Raw genomic sequence first — 19,170 nt, forward strand, 5'->3', positions numbered from 1 at the left:
GTTGCTTTTGACAACAATTTGTTTTAAAGCAGCAAGCAGACAGCGTAAACTTTTTAATTAATATCAAATATGAAACGTTGCCATATCCGGGAGCATCCCAAATAATGGCCCAAAATCAAAAACCTACTGGAAACGCACACAAACGGACGAGCCTAACCGGGAGAAAGTGAAATGAGGCAAAGCCTGTTAAAAGTTTTAATTAAATTGATTGTCGCTTCTTTGTCTCCATTTTGCCATTATTTTTCCAACGCCAAAACATTGCCAGCATGGTCTCAAATAGGTCTTCAATGAAAATTAATTGCAGTATGTGAAGTATTTAAAGTTTTAAGGAAGAAAAATGGGAGCGAAGGAAATTTATGTGCTAAACATGGTGTAAATGAGAAGAAATTAATCGTCTTTAGTGTTATAGCTACAGTTTTATATAAATATTTAAGAGATCTTTTTACGATATGTAAGCTCAGATATGTACATTTATTTTTCATTTTAAACACTAAATAAATTGTTAGTTTGATGAATTCGATATAATGCGGAAATTCCCCTGTAAAGGTCGACTTCTTGACTTTCAATTAAAGCGCGTGAAGCCCACTAGTCAAGTGGCCAGTGCTACATGCCTCCAAACAAGGACACCGGCGGCGCTGACATCCCGGCCATCTGCTGTCGCCCGCAGGCGGTTTTCCCAGGTGGGCGTGGCCGGCGGTGAATATGTATAGCACCACCAGACTGCCACCGACTGCCATCCCATTTAATGTAGTTGTAAATGCATAATGAGCCGCTCGGACTCCCTTACCGTCGATGAGCCGGTGATTTTTTAAAGCGGTTTAAAACGCGTGAAACGATTTTTTTCAATAACCAACCTCAATATATTCTTGATTTTACTTTAACGGCAGCCTGGTGTTCGGATTTTTGTCTTGCCTTTTTTTTATTGACTGCTTTTATATTATTATTTAAAAATTAATTATATGCCACGTTGGCTCGTTTGGGTTTTTGCCGCATTACTTCGTCGCATTTTTACCGGTCGTTGCCATTTTTAATTTAAATATAAAATATTGACTTACCGCTACCCGACACCACGTGGTCATATATTAAAAAATAGTTATCGCGTATTAATTTAAATTTACTTTGGACGCTCAGGATCCCATCGCCAGGTTCCCGAGAATTTTCATGGCTTATTCATGGCTTTAAGCTGGGAAATCCCCCAGCTTCCATCGACCATTGCCCTTTAACCTTTTTGCTTTTATCTAAAAAAAAAGTTTCTAATATATTTTTAGGGTAAGCCTCTTTTTAAGGAAGTTAATTAGAAGTAAATCTATTCTAATATTTTAATCACCAGCTTAACCAGTAAAAAATATGTTTACTATATAGTACGAACATTAAAATATGTGGAAATATAGCTTATGTCTGTGGACTTTCAAGTCCGATAAACTCCTTTTTGTCGAGTTTGGCATTTCCGGCATGGAAGAGCGAGTCGAAGTGAGATCGTGTACGCGGGACTCATAAAATTGTTGGCCATTTGAACGCTTTTTTGTGCTGGCCAAAGTCAAGGCATTGAAAAATAAAACGCGGCCAGCAAAGGCTAATAGAAAGAGACAGATGGCGGTGCAGAGAAAGAGAGGGCACGAAAGGAGCGAATCGAAAATAGAAAATAGGGAAAAATCAAGCGGATGGCTGGAATTTCATACGGTTGGCAGGGCAGGAGTGTGGCTTCTCCATCGTCCTTTGTACCATCGACCACGTCGATGTGTTGGCCCTTTTATTATATTTGCTCTCAGACATTTTTGCCCTATACGGAAAATGGGATTTTAGGATATAAAAATTATGATAGATTACCGCTGCACTCCCATGCAATAACCACCACCCCCCGTCGAATTTTTTGCAGTCCCCACAATATTTGTCTACACTTTAAAAACATCTTTAATTTTTTTTTATTTTAACAGTTTCTAAATACTTTCTATTCAAAGCCACATTGCTTTTAATAAAATTACTTATATCAGCAACCACATTAGCCCAAATTCTAAGTTATGTTCCAAATAGTTCACAAATGATAATTAGGATAGCCGTATAGCATACCTTTTCATTTTAATTATGAATACATTTTTTAAAATTGCTAGGAATTTAAAATTTTTTTCCAAAACTAACATTTTTTCAGTGCTGTCCTCGTCTCATGCATCTTCGTGGAAATTGCGCCAGCTTAGCTGGGTAAAATCATTTGATGGCAAAAGTGGCCCTCAATTGCTTTGCTGCTTGTTGCACGTCGTTGCTTTTCCCCTCATCTCGTTGTTATTAAATTGAGACTAGCAAAAAGTGAAAAACATGGTGGAGCAGAGGATGTGAAAGGTCCTGGGAAAACAGCTGACACACACAATGGATCCATCTGAAATAACATTCATATTTCATTATGTTGTCTGGTTTATTATAATGTGGCAGTATGCCGTTTTGATTCACTTTCGAATGGCAACTCAGTAAAAACAAAGCACTTGTTTCCGTTTTCTTTACATAATTATTTGAAAAACAATTAAAGCATTGGCAATTCTACCAAAATCAGTATGCAATCATTTTGGTGACACAGAAAACTGTGGAATAATAGGTTCCAACTCAAAAGGTTTCTGTCCCCAAAGATTCTTTTTGTTTCTTTTAAACTCACTCAGTGGCGTTTAGCTTGGGAATTTCTGGAACTACACCGCTGGCGCCACCTATTAGCATGTAATAGAAGTAGAGAGTGACAGTAAAAAGCTTTAAAGAGCTTTTTGTTATTAACATTGAAAAAATTAAATTCTAATCTCAAAAAATTTTTAAATTTTACAAAATTAAAAAATTAATAAATTAGATAACGGAAAAAAAACACCATGGAATATATTTTTTAGGACACACTTTAAAAGCCGACAAATATCAGGGTCATGTTTAACTATTAGTTTTATCTTACTTTGTGGTTACTAAAACAAAGGAACTGAATAAAGAAGTTCAAGTGAATAGAAAAAGTGGTTACCAAAGAATGATAAACTATTTTAAGGTCGACTTAAACATATTTTGTTTAAGCCGCAAAGTGATATCAAAACCAAATTTTGTTGTTCCTTGTTTTGCACTTGTTTGAAGATTTTCTTTAAGATTTACTCACTTAATAAAAATTACATTTGACCCTGACTACAACTGAAATCGTGTTGCAACTTTTTATGTGACAGTTTCGCAAAATTACAAACAATAAACAATGCGCACAAAAAGGCACTGGAATAATAAGTGTAGTATAACAAACTAAACACAGTAATTAATTTAGATCATATTTGCACAACCGAACAAGATTTTAAAACCCTCGTGCAATGTATATTCTGACATGCACATACGAAAGTGTAATAAAACAAATCTAATTAAAATCCTGCGCGACAATTGAAGCAACGGAGAAATCATTAGTTGATAAAATCGGAGACGACCAGTCGAAAAACCTGAAGGTTTTGCCAAGCCGACTGCTCAATTTCCTACATTACCGTTTTGCTTCACTGATTTTCAAATGACCCGGAATCCATTGTATTTACTTATCAATTTTCTTCGGTTGCCAAGTGCAGCCGACTGGGACGCGATGGTCAGCCGTCGAGTCGCCTTCTCCTATGGCTGAAGTTATTATTTTTTAATTGGCCAGCAACAAATTGCTTCATGCACCTGTGTGAGCCGCCCAGAGGTCGCTGCGATTAACCAACCGCTCAGGTTTTGTGCGACTCCAAATGAAGTTTAGCTCAACACCAAAGCCTCTCTAAGGCTGCAACGATTCATCAAGTACGGTGCTACCTGAATATGTAATACAAGTATTTAAAATTAAACAAGTTTTAAATAAAAAAATTAAACAAACATATCGATTTTAAAGTTTTCTTTAAGAACTTACAATTTTTAAAAACTCTAAGACAGAAATTTACTTGATAAAAAATAAAAATTATATAAACAAAAAATATATATTATAAGACATAAAATCCAACATTAAATCAATTAATAAAGTTTAATAATAGGGTGTTACTTCTTTAATGAACACATAATTGATATGAAGATAAACTACTTTAAAAATTAGTTTGTCAAGCTATAATTCTTTTCAATATTATCCACAATCCTAAATGTTTTCTGAAAAATTGTGTTTTTAAATATATGATACAGGCTCCTTTTTAGTTGTTTATAAACATTCAAAATTATTGACAAAACCTGCCAAATTACTTGTATAATACTTATCTTTTTGAGATATTTCAACCTTTTTTTGGTTTCTACACCCATACAAACCATGTCAGCCTTAGCCAGGTAACACTGTAGTCGTCTGGGGCCACCCTAAGTGACTCAACTCAGCTCCCGCTCAAATGTCGCGTGCTGCCCGCCTGGGGGAGCGAGAAGGAGGGGGCGAGTGGCCCCGTCCCGCTCGCACCTGCAGCGGACATTCTCCTTTGGGCCGCTCGCTAACAAGTGGCCTCCGGTACTCGAAACGCTGAGGCTCCAGCGCGAGTTCAGTTTTTGATTCAGTTTCAGGCGGTTCAGAGTCGCTTAGTCCAGCGCAATTGCTAAAAACGCTCTGTTAATTTCAGCTATTAACGGCTTTGAATAATTTAGGCGAAATACCGTGTGAACTGAGGGGTTTGAGCTAATATACTCGCGTGTTAAAGTTCTCGTCTGTTCTCGGTCCCCTGGTGTTTTCCCTATTTTCTGAAAACAATTAACTCAAACAATTTTAGTGCAGTTAACCAAAGGAAAATTGAAAACAAAAATGGGCAATTCCAGTTCCATTTGCGCCGAACGCAATGCCATAAGGAATTTCGATGAAAATGGGTAAGGAATGAAGGGGAATAGTGCTCAAACTAAAAGTTTGTAAGAGGCACATTGCAAACTAACAGAAGATTTCAGAAATACGAGAGTTGGTTGAAAAGTTTCGGGTCTATAGAAAATTGATTTATTTGGCGAACCCTTTTTGTAAAAACACAAAAATATACATTTTAATTAAAAAAGCCTTAAAAAAGCATGTTGGCACTGTGGCTTAAATTGTTTTCTGTTTATAAACAATCCTATATGAGAACCTTCCCTGAACTTCTAGTTTAACCCAGCAAATACCTGGCTTTTTTCTAGCAAACAACCGCCCAAGATCACGCCCCCTCATAAATCCACTTCTTGAGGTCTCATTAGTGTTTAATGATGCGGTTTACTAGCTTTTTATCGCCAGAACCTCATCGACGCTTCGACAAAGAATACGACTCCTGGCGCGTGCCATCCCACCCATCGATATGAAATCGGTGCACTACATCTATAATTACCGATTTTCGAATTAAATACAGAAAAACAGCAGCGACAGGTGTGTTTCGCTCACGAAAGTCCTCGTCAAAATAAAGTCAGAATTCGTTATGAGACGCAGTTGAGGCAAACTGTTAATATTTATGAAGGTTACTCGAACACTTGTGTGAAGTATTCCAATTTATTCGCCTGTCGTGTTTTACTTTCAATTTTTGTGTAATAACTTAACGTAGCAGCCATCGAACCCACCGGGCGTATGAGTGACTCAAGTGCAAAGTGAGTGAGGCGGGGATTCAAACGATTCGGGACACCGAAGGTTGGGGCTAAGGTTTCAATTGGGTCCGGCTCGTAATTAGGTTTCTGCCTCTTTAAATTATTTATACCTCTTAATAGTACACAAAAGTTAGGAGGAATCGTTAGAGAGAACAAAATTAATAGGTAATTTATTTATTAAAGGTATTATAGCAAGAATCGAGTTCAACAAACTAGTTTCTATATAACCTTCAGTTAACTTCTAAGCATCAGTTCTATCATTATAAAATAAGGAAAACAATAATGTACTTTTTATAATCGTTTAATAAATAACATTTTTGCTATTAATTCTTTTTCTAACATTTTTTATTTTTTTTATTGGTCATTTTTTATTGTATCCTTATATAATATATATACCTTACACTACTTATTTTAGTTCTGTATTAATACCCCTTAAGGTAGTATGATAACATACCTTTATTTAATAATATGTCAGTTCATTATCAGCGTATAGGAACTATTTAAATGATAGAAGAGATTTGAGTAGTACAGTATTAATTTTCGTATTACTACCTCGCCCTCTGCTGTACTCACGGAATATTTTTCGCATGTTTTTCACGCCGCCTCGAAATGTTTTCCAGGTCCCAGACAAATGATTAGACTGGTAATTATTATTGTTATTATGCGCCACAGGTTCAGTAGTGTGGGTACAGATAAGTGTTTGAACCGCCCTTATCAGTCAGCTGATTTCCCCCGCCCACGGCCCCCTATAGAAACGATCCAACTAATCTGAGAGAGAAGAGCGTGGAAAACAGAGTTCGCAAAAGTGTAAAATGTAAAAGAGAAAAAGACTCGATGGCAAGACAAATCGAACATAGGGCTCAGTTTGGCTCGACAGCTGCAGCAACTCAGACAGCGAGATAGTTGCCGGGGAAATCAGCACCAAGAGTTGGCATAGGACAAGCAGAACATCCAAGTGCACGCCATGTACGCGATCCTCCGGCGCTGCTCCGGAATCAGAAAAACCTTTGGACGGCTGTGAGTGGAAAATAAAAACAATCGAGGAATAAGAATAATACGGTACTACGTACAATCGTCTGGGCTCAACTGGACCATGGAGCCAGGGGTGTGTTTCTGGGTCCGCGATAATCAGTGTCACTTTGTCACCCTGATTTTATTATCGGCTCCCATCTCGAAGGCCTGTCGGCGGTGCATCACCTCATCGTGTTCAGTGGGGCTTAATAGAGTGCTTGCCCGGTCATATGTACATATAAACCTTTATTCATGTACTGATGTATGCACTTTGTAAAGGTTCTTTAAAACGCTGATAAGGGAAAATATACTTACAACACATAAAGTTCTAACAATTAAGGTCGTCTAGCCGGTGATTAATGGATTCTAAATGTTGTTTTGACAAAAAAAAAAAATTTAATTTTCCATTTGCAAAAAATATGCTTTGAACTTTGTTTATTGTTCGAATATGTTCATATTTTAAACTGGACGATTAATAAATTTTTAAAGAGTACGCAAGCAATACATTTTTTTAATTTTTAAAAATTTTAATTAATTAATTATTTGATTAATTTTATTAAAATACTCGATCGTCAATTTATTTAACCATTTTTTTAAGGACATTTTACTTTAAAATTTGCATAAAATTCTGAAAAATCTTTCATACGACATGTTGGACATCTGTGACAAAATAGATGTAAGCATACAACCCTAAAAAAAAAAGGATTTTTACAAAATTTTCGTAGATAACATTTTTAAATCAATAGTTTAGTTACAGCTATAAAAGGTTGGGGATAACATTTTTTTGAAAGTGTATTCCAAAGTCGTATACACAGTTGGCAATGCCGTTATTGTCCCGCCCGCATTGACATTCATTCACACTCGATGCGCTCAGGTTTTTTTCTAATTGAATTACAGAGAGTGACAGAGAAAATATCTCGCATTCGCATGCCGCCAGCACAATTCCGTTATTGTCCGCTCTCCCAGTCTCCCACTCCCACTCTCACTGGCACCCCCACTCTCTCCGCCCAACCACCCACTCACCCCCTGTCTTGTCTGCTCTCTCTCGCCCCCAGCACGCCGGTATATCCCACAGCTAACAATTCCCAGAGTCCTTCCAATGGCCAAATAACGCCACTGCACACACACCACAACCACGGCAAAGAGCGGGAGCACGGCTACTACAAGACCACCATTCCCGTTGGAAGCTCCCTCGGCGGGAGCACCAACAATGGCGAGAGCAGCAATGGTTGCTCTCACTGCCACACGCGAACAGCTGATGGGCGCACCTCTCCCACGAACAACAACAACAATGCACACACCCAGCTCTCGGAGAGCCAGGGCTGTGCTTGTAGTAGTCGTGTGTGTAACAATCATACGACTACAACGACAACCACACTCGAATACGAACTTTCCAATTTCGCAAAACTAACGACACGAATCACAACGCAAAGTGCCGCCGAAGTCGCAACACCGACGGTGACGGGAACGGACAGGGATACGAATTCCAGCTCGAGCACTCACACGCATCAGGACTTGCCCAAGGCTCTGCCGTTATCCTCGCGACACCACTGGAACCAACTGCAGCGCAGCCTGCACGCCCTCCACCACCAGCAGCAGCAACAGCCGCAGATACAGATACGTTCTTACAGCAGCGACAGCCAGACGAACTTGGAGGACAACATGAGCAGTCCCGTGACCAATCTGGATAAGTACGCCCAGCGCGATCGCCTGGGAGTCTGGGGAACCGGCGACAACGAAGTCGTGGGCAATATCTCCGGCTTCGGACGCCTCTACGACAAGCGCTACTCGAAGGTGAGTTCCATAGTTCCATGTCCGCTAGTTCTCGGGCCATCCCCTTTGCCGCGCGCCCATGGGCTTGTGGAAAAGTACCAGGCAAAGGTTTCGGGGTGGGTTCGCCTTTGGGTTCTCCGCTTTTGGTGTAGGGTGTCGAAAGGGCCAGCATTTTAATAGAGAGCCGGGCTTGGGGAAGTATTTCAACCGGAATACAAACCCGGAAATTTGTTCTAAAAATCACAGAAAAGTTGATTTTTAGACTGTCTTTCAAAGAGAACATTTTTATTAACATCTTGCCTGGGACCACCAGTTCTCTGGAAGATTACCAAATTAAATACATTTTTTTATCGTAAATCTGGCCCTTGTTCTTGAAGAATGTGTCTATTTTTTGTAGGCCACCTGCTATTTTTAAGCATAAAAAATTCCAATTCATAAACACATAAATAAGTATTAAGCGGAAACGTCAGCTGATGAATTCGGGGCAAAAAAGATACTTTTGGCAGTCGCTTTTTTTCGGCAAGTGGTGTGGGTGACCTTTAGATGACATAGGGAGCGACAGAGACGGCGGATAGTACACGCGCCACTCTGGAAGACCAAAGCTCAATGTTTTTGTTATATGTATATTTTTCGGGTTTTTTACTTTTTACGGTGCCCGTCAAAGGCGGCGAAAATCGATAGCCAACTCGTATAATTGAGCCAATTAAACGTCGGTCAAATAGCGGAGCTGTAGGGTATGAAGCGGTCTGCTCGAATCAGTCTCGCAGAATGTGTACATTAGCAGATTGCAATTTCAAGTTCAATGGTGGTGCACTTTTTCTGCTTGCGTTGGTTTCTGCGCTATTTTCCCACAGAGACATGAATGCGCTGATGCACGGATTGTTTCGGAAAACATAGGAGAGCACTTCTAAGAGCGAGGGCGCATGGGCTTTGAGATTGTTTTGTTTTGGGGAGCTGCACAGAGAAATAAAACCTGTTAAGAATTAGTTTGAGAAATAAAATTCTTTATTTAAAACACTTTTTTTATATCAAGGGTTTTAATTTACCCCCATATCATTCAAAAAAATATTTTTTTAAGTAGCTGAAATTCGATTTTTAAATGTTTAAAGGTGTGAAAAGTATTAATTAGTCATATAACTTTTAGTAGAAAAATGTAGTACATAAATAAACAAGTGGGCAATGATTTTTTCCCATGTGCAACACCATCTAAAAGGGGAAAAATCCATAATGTAAACAGCAGCTGCACTAAGAATAGTGAAGAGGCTCTCCAAAATTCGGTTTCCCCATAGCAATAACAATACAAATTGCGTCGACCTATGTCAGGCCGTAATCTCATGAATTTTTGGCAGAATTTTAATTTAGCCATGAGTTATCTTGGCAAGTTTTCTTATCAGGAGGGCGCCACTCGAGTACTACGTACTACCGTTTGTTATTACCTCTTACACGCTCCCCGCAAATGACACTTGTTTATCTCAAGGTCCCCCCAGAAGGAGGAGGCTTGATTTTGACTCCCTAAGTGCCTCCTCCATGGAAAGTTTTCAAGTTCTTATCTCTTCGAAGCAAACATCGCAAAATCAAGCCCAACCAGCAAAAACTGACCTACATTCAGCAATAAATTTAACTTTGTTTCGAACAAAGCACTGAATGACGATAATCCCCATGCGGTATCTGACAAATACACATTTGTGCTATGTATTTATTTATCTGTGAGTTTGCCCACACCAAATACAGTTAGCGGGTAGAAAATATTTGCATTCATAGGTTTTACTTGTCTCTCGCTTTATGCGCTCTCTTTCCCCTAGGTTTGGGCTTTGCCTTATTTATTGCTGGTCTGAGGAAATTAAAAATTTAAACAAATTCAAGCGGTCAATGTGCTGAAAGAGCAGAGAGCGCGAGACCTGTTGAAATAGTTGGATTAGTTCATTGTTTACCCAACGATTTATCGGTATTGGTTGTTTATGTTGGGCAAGCGGAGAAAGAACAATATATAGTGTAGTTGTCAATGGGTTCGAATTGTAAAGGTGCTTTGGATGATAGATATTGGTGCGATTTATCGATCAAACTTTACAAAGAGTAAAATGAGATAAATCAATCTTTACTTTTTTATCATAGTCTTTTTATTCCGCTATTGTTTATCTAATTGAAAATGTTTTTAAGTCTCTGATATCTTCTGAAATGTTTATTAATACTGTAAAATTAGTATATTTTCTTAATTTTATTAGAAATGTTTATGCCCCCTTTTTCGGTTTCGGGTTTTTTTCCTCTGTGACTCATTTCATTCAACGCAAAGTAGCTCGTATGTTCTATGTCCGAGAGGCCCAAGGTTCTTTAAAGAATAGCCTGTTTTACTGGCACATCCCTCATCATTCCGCACCGCCTGACCCACAAAAGACCCTAGTTTACCTGCTGAAAAGCAAAAGAAGGTCTTTTCATCATCCCACCTTTGTGGAGGAAACACTTTGCTGAGATTGCCTGTTTTGCCTACTTCCACTCGTGCTGATTAAAGCGGCGCTTTCGTCATTTGAAACGTATTCAAAGTTCAGAGACAGACTGCCTTTGATAGCTGGACTTAATGAATAGCCATAGGTGTAAGGGGGATCAGATTGCGATCGTAATGATCGAACTGGTCGCGCCAGACAGTGCAAAAAAATCAGCTGAGCCCGCGCTAATTCGTGTTTTGCTTCGGTTTTTGGTTGCTGCTCCGATTTTTGTCTATTTTCGTTGGTTTCTTTACTTTTTGCAATATCATGCGAAGTGGGTATGCGTAATCTCGGAGTTGCCCATTACGTATACGCATGTCTGATATGAGGTATAGGGTAGGGGAGAGGCATAGCCCCTATAATAACTAAATACATCTGAAATTCATGGAATTTTCATTAGAAAATAAAGAATTCCCCATGAAATTGTGTTTAAAATAAGAGGACCTAATCCTTATATTGTTGGAAATAACTGATGGTACAATTACTTAATGTTTAATATTTAAATATTCACAGTTTCTGCATTAAAAAACGCTATATCTGTTTATAGTTTTATTTTTTAGCCCGAGTTTTGGGGGATTTTGCTGAGGAAGCAAGCTCGGATGTTTGGAGCAGTTGTTGGGGGACTGAATATATGCATGATGTGGAGTGGAGAACGGGGAATACTTGTTGCCAGGCGGCTTGCAAACACTTTCGCACGCTTATCGACGGGCGTGCGTCGCTTTCAATGTCAACGGTGTCGTTCTCTCGACTTTTTTCGTCGTATTTCACCAGCCCACCGGTGACGTAGTAGCGCGATAATAGTTAATTCGAGGCTCTTAAATTATTGTTTATGGGGACCACTCGAGTGTTTATTGTCCAAACAGCAAGTACAGAACTAATTGAATTTAATACGTACGAAACTTGACACACGGACTTCCCTCTAAACGGTTATAAGTCTATTTGTTTAACTTTCACAACTTACTAGGGGGTTTTATTATTCTTTTTTTTCTTTTCTGAAATAGAAGAATTCTGGAAATAGTACATTTAAATAAACATCTTCTGGATTACAAGTTGACATTTTTGTTTACTCCATAAAACAAAAGGAGTATTATTAAGTAGATTAAACATGATTTTCTTTGCCTTTCACCATGAAAATGCAGCAAAAGAAAGATAATTTGTGGTCAAATGATATATATTCCCGAAGAGCCGACTCATGATGAAGTTGGTTTTCTTTGCCTGTCATCATGAATATGAAAAAAATAATCCATGTCACTATAACTCAGCAATTTTGTGGTCAACTTTAATATCCTTTCCAAAAGCTGATAGATACCTCACCATGAATGTAAACAGCTAAGTTGTGTTTAACTAATGTATCTTTTCCAAATCAGATAAATAGTGGGTTTGCGAAGCTACAAAAAATAAGTGTCATATCGACACTAATGAACTTTAAAAGTTTAACTAAAACTCGTTAAAATAATTTGACTTACTGAAAATAAATTAATAACTATAACATTAAACATTTAAATGTTGATCATTAAAAGCATTGCGTGACAGAAATAAAACAAAAGTTTTAATAAAACTCAAAATGACTGTGAATGATAGATGACTTAATAACCATCATTTTGAATAACTACTTAATTCGAGAGGGAAAGAAATGAAAATTGAATTTCTTCATAAGGTTTATGTAATACGCCTTCAGTTAAAACAATTTTTTGATGGATAGTTTTAAATTTACCCGTTTGCAGGTATTAAATATTCAAGGTTGAACCTAAATGTTCCAAGAAACCTGTAATGAACTATGACATTATACACAGACCTCGTATGGGCACGATTTTCGAACAGCTGCCACTTGCTAAGTTACTTAAAGCACGAGTAATTATTTCCTAATGTGCATACTAGCAGGCACATCCGTAATGTAATGCCACATAATGCAGCGTAATTTGTGTTTGAATGCCAACTTGTACGTATTTTTTATCTACTATGTGACCCAGTGAAAGGTTCGAAATAACGCCCCCATCATAATCCCGGGTTGTCTTGTCTATTTCGATCATAACCGCAGCAATTACGAAGCACAAAACTTTCGAAAGCAACTCATAATAGTGCGTGTGAAACGAGGCCAACGCTGAGTCACTTCCCCTCAGAAATTTTGTTTACAGCAGAGTTCCCAGTGCAAGTCGTATTTCAGCTTAAATTCTCCATCGACTTGTCGCTGGAACTTGACTTTGAACTTGAAACCCGACTCGTGCCCGGGCGGGAGATCCGTCTGATCGGATCCGTGAAGGTCGGGTGATAACTCCTACCGTCTCGGTGGCCAGTTCCAGCCGGATTGTCTAGAGTATATAGGGGCGCGTGCTTGGTATTGCTCGTACATGAGTCCACGATAAGCAGAGGCGAACTTTTCCACAATCCCACTTTTGTTTGTTTTGTTTGAAAGGTTCTACAATCTCTCTATGGGGCGATCAGGCCATTTAAATTGAGTACATCATGGGTTTATTATGGTTTGATTTTTCTTACTAACAAGTCGTAGAAGTTTTCTTTGATGTTTGCTATAGCAAATGCCATAGTACCATCATAGCATCTTTTTGCTTTTAAAGCAGATATGGTCACCTTAGGTTTATAAATGTTCTAAGATAAGGCCTAAACTTTTTTCGAAATTTTGTAAGTTTGTTGATATTTGAGATGTTTTATTTTAGGTTTATTAATGTAAATAAGGAATAGATCATGATGTCTATTTAGAACCTCTTGATTTTTGACAATTTCTTAATATAATTTTCATATTTTTATTCCTTTCAGGGCCTGGCTTTCACGCACGAGGAGCGCCAGCAGTTGGGCATCCATGGCCTGCTGCCCTACGTGGTGCGCGAGGCGAACGAGCAGGTGGAGCACTGCCGCACCCTGCTGGATCGTCTGGACCAGGACCTGGACAAGTACATGTACCTGATCAACCTGTCCGAGAGGCACGAAAGGCTTTTCTACAAGGTCCTGAGCTCCGACATCGCTCACATGATGCCACTGGTGTACACGCCCACCGTGGGATTGGCCTGCCAGCGCTACAGCCTGATCTACCAGGCCGCCAAGGGCATGTTCATCTCCATCAAGGACAAGGGACACGTCTACGATGTGCTTAAGAACTGGCCGGAAACGGACATCCGCGCCATTGTGGTCACCGATGGTGAGCGCATTCTGGGTCTGGGAGATCTGGGAGCCAACGGAATGGGCATCCCCGTGGGCAAGCTGTCCCTGTACACGGCTCTGGCCGGCATCAAGCCATCGCAGTGCCTGCCCATCACCTTGGATGTGGGCACCAACACCGAGTCCCTGCTGGAGGATCCCCTGTACATTGGTCTGCGCGAGCGCAGGGCCACTGGAGCCCTCTACGACGAGTTCGTGGATGAGTTCATGCACGCCTGCGTGCGTCGCTTTGGCCAGAACTGCCTGATCCAGTTCGAGGACTTTGCCAATGCCAATGCCTTCAAGCTGCTGTCCAAGTACCGCGACTCGTTCTGCACCTTCAACGATGATATCCAGGGAACCGCCTCGGTGGCCGTGGCTGGACTGCTGGCCTCGCTGAAGATCAAGAAGACCCAGCTGCGGGACAACACGCTCTTGTTCTTGGGAGCCGGAGAGGCTGCCCTGGGCATTGCCAACCTGTGCCTGATGGCCATGAAGGCCGAAGGTCTGTCCGAGGAGGAGGCCAAGACCCGCATCTGGATGGTGGACAGGTAAATACATAACATATGGAATTTATAACTGAATTCTAATAAATCTATCCCTTTAGCCGTGGTGTCATCGTCCGCGATCGCCCAAAGGGTGGACTCACCGAGCACAAGCTGCACTTTGCCCAGCTGCACGAGCCCATCGATACCTTGGCTGAGGCGGTGCGCAAGGTGCGTCCCAATGTCCTGATCGGAGCTGCTGCCCAGGGCGGAGCCTTCAACCAGGAGATCCTCGAGCTGATGGCCGACATCAACGAGACCCCCATCATCTTTGCTCTGTCCAACCCAACCAGCAAGGCAGAGTGCACCGCCGAGGAGGCCTACACCCACACCAAGGGTCGCTGCATCTTCGCCAGTGGATCTCCATTTGCCCCCGTGACATACAACAACAAGAAGTATTACCCGGGTCAGGGCAACAACTCGTACATTTTCCCCGGAGTGGCATTGGGTGTCTTGTGCGCCGGCATGCTCACCATTCCCGAGGAGGTCTTCTTGGTCGCCGCAGAGCGTCTGGCCGAGATCGTCTCCAAGGATGACCTGGCCAAGGGTAGCCTGTATCCACCACTCAGCTCCATTGTCAGCTGCTCGGTGGCCATCGCCGAGAGTATCGTGGAGTACGCCTACAAGAACGGATTGGCCACCATCCGCCCCGAGCCGGCCAACAAGCTGGCCTTCATCAAGGCCCAGATGTACGACCTGGACTATCCTCGCTCAGTGCCCGCCACCTACAAGATGTAGATCCAGATGGAGATCCATTCCGCCTACCCCGAAAACGAAAAGGAGTGGCCACCGCAGATATTCGGCACGGGCGGCGAGCAGTAACCATGTTATTTATTTTATAATGTCTCACATCTGTCGTCTAGCATATAGCCAAATTTGTATCGCGCCTAACCAACCACCCACTATCCACCAACCACTAGCCCCTGTTCGCAGCCCGATGGATTACAATATTATGAAGAGATGAGAAAAATGGAATGTCTATAACCCGCGGCGAAAAAATTTTATGATGTTGAGTCTATGTAAATGGGATATTGATCTACTAGATATGTAAACAAATGTTATGTAATCTTGAACAACACAAACTACTCTAAGAATCTACAAATAAAAGTATAAATAAAATACCTCAAACGTACGTTTTTAAATGCCAAAAACGTTTAAATATGGTTTGAAGATTAATGAGGAATATGTGGAAACATAATAATAATTAAATTATAAACCTATCTTAATCAGCTCCCTAAAAATTCCTAATATTTTCGGATGAATATTTTTCTTAAAAGTTTACTGAACGAAATTGAAAAATCGATAATGAGATAGTAACCGTCGATAATTGCCGCCAAGACTAGAGATGGACTAAACGTAAAATAACCTTTTAAAAATATAACTTTTTTTTGAGTTTCTGTCTGTGACAAAAATACGCTAGAATAAAAGTTATTTGGCATTTATAATAAAAAAAAAATAATAATAATAAAAACACGCGAAAAAATGTTATTTTAAACAGTTTTTTATAATTTTAAAATCCTAGTCATAGGACTTGTTGAAATAAGCGTTACATACCCTTGCTCTCAAAATGTAGCTTTATAAAATTCGTACCAAATTCGTACCTAAATTTTAAAAATTATTATTTGCTGTTGCTTAAAAAAGCTAGTTCTAGCTGAAAATAGCTGTATTTGCAATACTGGCTGGAATACCCTCCACCACCGCATGCTGGCGGTATTTTTGGTATTTTCGGTATATTTAGTGTTGAATAAATTAACAAGTATTTCTAAACAACAAAAGGTGGAACATGCAAGAGCTCAAGGTGCGTGGTGTAAATAGACCTTATAATATTATCTCAATAATGTACAATATAAACTATATATAATCTATATAACCGTTACAGCAACGGTTTGAGCGACGCCAGTGGGCGGATGACCTGAAGCAGAAACAGGTGAGTGCCGTGTCGAAAAGCAGAGGCTATAAATAAACCCCTATAACTAATGCATAATGCTTAACTAACCAGGTAATCCAGGACCGCCTGCTGCACAAGATCCTGTACTCCAAGCGCCTGCTGGTGGACCATGTGGAGTCGCTGGAGCAGTGCATGCAGGAGCTGCAGGCCTCCTCGAATCCCAGCCGGCAATTGCTGACCACGAGGAACGCCTGCCTGATACTGGGCGGCACTCTCCTTGAGCACCTGATAACCCCCCGGGGCATCAGGTACACCATGGTGCCATCCATACTCCTTACGGGCACCTTTGCTGCCCTGTGCGCCGTGAAGAGCGTCTTCGTTTGCCGGAATAAAATCGTGGAGCGCAAGTTGGAGCAGCTGGTCAAGACCATCGATGAATTCGGCAACTGCATCCGGCGCAATATGACCTACTTTCAGGAGATCATCATCATGAAACAGGCCGAGCTTATAGAGTAACCACAAATAGCTGATTCTATTCAAATATGCATTGTTAATCACTACTTTCTTTAGATCCCGTCAGATCGAGCGGGCCTGGGATTGCATAACAGCCGCCAAGGAGGTTACCGAGATTCTATATGACGCCACCCGCAAACTGGAAACGGATTACCCTTTGCCGGCGAAATACGGAACCTATTATGCGCCCATGGAGGAGCTGCGGGAGTGCGAGTACTTCAAGAACAATGTCACGGACTACAGTCCCAAGCACATAAAGGTACGAAAAGATAGTTGGTGGTGTATGTGAATGGAGTTAGGGTCTTACAACAGAAGAGAATTATTAGGTCGGCGCAGTTTCAGCTACTCACTCAAATGTTTAAAGTAGTTTCAAGTTTACTTTAATTATTATTTCAAAGTTTCTGCTTTTCCAAGCCAAATACTTCCTGTAAACTATCAGTTTAATCTTAAGACTAATCATGTTTATATCAAATGGTTTGATTACGAGCCATATTTGGTTATTCACAGGGCGCCTTGTAATCGTAAATGACACACTCTGCTGACAGCTGACATCATATAACACGTTTATAGTCGTTTAAAGCAATTTGAGTTGAATGCGTTAACAGAATTTACCAGGCTATTAAAAACAGTACCAATCTTCTGTTAAACATATTTAATAACTTTATATATTTTCTCAGGATTTCCACAACATCTTCGCCTATGTGCAGTCACAATACCTGCTCCGGCTGGCCCTCACCATCACCACCCGTCCCTCGATCTCCCAGCTGAGCGAGGACCTGGTGAAGATCGACTGCCTGGTGCGGCAGCTGGTGCAGGAGGAGGAGCAGCACTTCAGCAACCTGGCGATGGCCATGCAGAACAGAAAGCAGATGGAACTGGCTGAGTTGAATGCGACCAGAACGGAGCAGCAGCGGAGTGGACCCATCGCTGTGCTGCAGCACTCCTCGCTGAAACTGAGCGCCTGCATGGTGGCCGTGGCCGGAGAATGCCAGGCTCTGGACGTTACCCTGCAGCAACTGACGGCCACGGAGGCGGCGAACAGGAACAACTCCAAGGAGCTGGTTGCTGTGGCCAATAACATGCACGGCATTGAAAATGCCTTGGCCGTTTGTTGTGATGATTTCCAGCGTTTGATGCTGGTCTACAACAAATTCCTGCACAGCCAGCTGAATTTGGAGGGGGAGTTGCCGAAAGCCAAGCAGGCTCTGGACGATGAATTCCCCGAGAGCATTCTGCGGGTGGAGTTCTCGCAGAATGTCGATGCACCTCAGCAGAAGGACGACTTCTATGCCTACATGTACGATGAGAACGAGGAGCATCAGTTCGAGGCCGAGCAGAACGCCCCGTTTCCTTCGCCGGAAAAGGAGCTGCTTAACTTCGAGAAGCGCATCACCAAGGGAAGGTTTAAGCCTGTCCTCAAACAGCTCAAGGATCGCATCGATCCCATACGACAGGTGATGCTGGAAAAGGAGCGCGAGGTTCTGGCCTCCAAGGGCATCGATGTGGACGAGCTCTTTGGCAAAATGGAGAATATGGAGCAGCAGCAGGCGGACAATCGACTGGCGGATACCAAATCACCTCCCCCCTGCTATTCCTCATCCAACTCTGACTCTGATTCCGCCGACGAGGAGGCCTTCAAGCGACGCAGCAAACAGCACAAGGAGCGTGATAACTTTGCCGAAATGCGCCAATTTCTGGCCCAGAAGCAGGCCATCAATCTGTTTAAGCTGCCACCACCACCGGTGGCCGGCGCCGAGGAGGAGCTGCTCGAAAGCGAGTGCTAGGTTGCTCGGTTCGTCGGTCTCATGCCTACTATCTCCTTTGCTCTGGGTATTATCTGTTTAAGCTTTTATCAATTATTTAGCCAACTGTGGAGATAAACGGCGCGCCAAGCGTCGCCACTTAACCCTGAACTCCATATCCTGCCTCCCGGTTGTTCCGCAGTTTGTGTTTCCTAGCCATTTCTAAGCTCAGTAATGTTGCAAGCAAATATAATCACTTGAGAATTTCTATAAGCGCGATCAATGTGTGAAAATCCAAAGGCCTGGCCACTTACCTTACATTATTTTTTTGACTTCTAGTCAAACATAAATTTTCTTTATTTTAACATTTTGAAAAATACAGTTTTTATTTGAAATACAAAAGTTAAGCTGGAATTTTAATTTACCACTTGTATAAATTTCTTGTTCATAAAGACGAAAAAACCTTTTCATTTATTATCTTGTCGTAACTTAGATAAATAAAGTTCATAAATAAATATTGTTTTAAATCAATTACAAGAAGCATAAACACC

The 19,170-nt window shown here is 41.1% G+C and overlaps 2 protein-coding genes and 1 long non-coding RNA gene across 3 annotated transcripts; 2 read left to right on the plus strand and 1 right to left on the minus strand.

Annotated features, from left to right (window-relative positions):
- Positions 1–1,981: 1,981 nt before the first annotated feature.
- LOC122818211 (uncharacterized) lies at positions 1,982–3,387 on the minus strand. Its single transcript, XR_006367705.2, has 3 exons — positions 3,113–3,387; positions 2,642–2,690; positions 1,982–2,371 (listed from the first exon to the last, which is right to left on the minus strand). It is a non-coding gene; the product is annotated as an uncharacterized LOC122818211 (long non-coding RNA).
- Positions 3,388–4,491: 1,104 nt separating this feature from the next.
- Positions 4,492–15,604, plus strand: LOC108024815 (NADP-dependent malic enzyme). Its single transcript, XM_017094944.3, has 4 exons — positions 4,492–4,788; positions 7,584–8,322; positions 13,554–14,482; positions 14,539–15,604. The coding sequence occupies exons 1-4, from the start codon at positions 4,727–4,729 to the stop codon at positions 15,212–15,214; spliced, it is 2,406 nt and encodes an 801-aa protein (XP_016950433.1). The 5' UTR covers positions 4,492–4,726; the 3' UTR covers positions 15,215–15,604.
- A 448-nt stretch (positions 15,605–16,052) lies between these two features.
- LOC108024583 (uncharacterized) lies at positions 16,053–19,021 on the plus strand. Its single transcript, XM_017094587.3, has 5 exons — positions 16,053–16,274; positions 16,356–16,403; positions 16,476–16,876; positions 16,935–17,136; positions 17,555–19,021. The coding sequence occupies exons 1-5, from the start codon at positions 16,260–16,262 to the stop codon at positions 18,659–18,661; spliced, it is 1,773 nt and encodes a 590-aa protein (XP_016950076.1). The 5' UTR covers positions 16,053–16,259; the 3' UTR covers positions 18,662–19,021.
- Positions 19,022–19,170: the final 149 nt, after the last annotated feature.

Source organism: Drosophila biarmipes, chromosome 3R, assembly GCF_025231255.1.
Source record: "Drosophila biarmipes strain raj3 chromosome 3R, RU_DBia_V1.1, whole genome shotgun sequence".
Taxonomy (NCBI): domain Eukaryota; kingdom Metazoa; phylum Arthropoda; class Insecta; order Diptera; family Drosophilidae; genus Drosophila; species Drosophila biarmipes.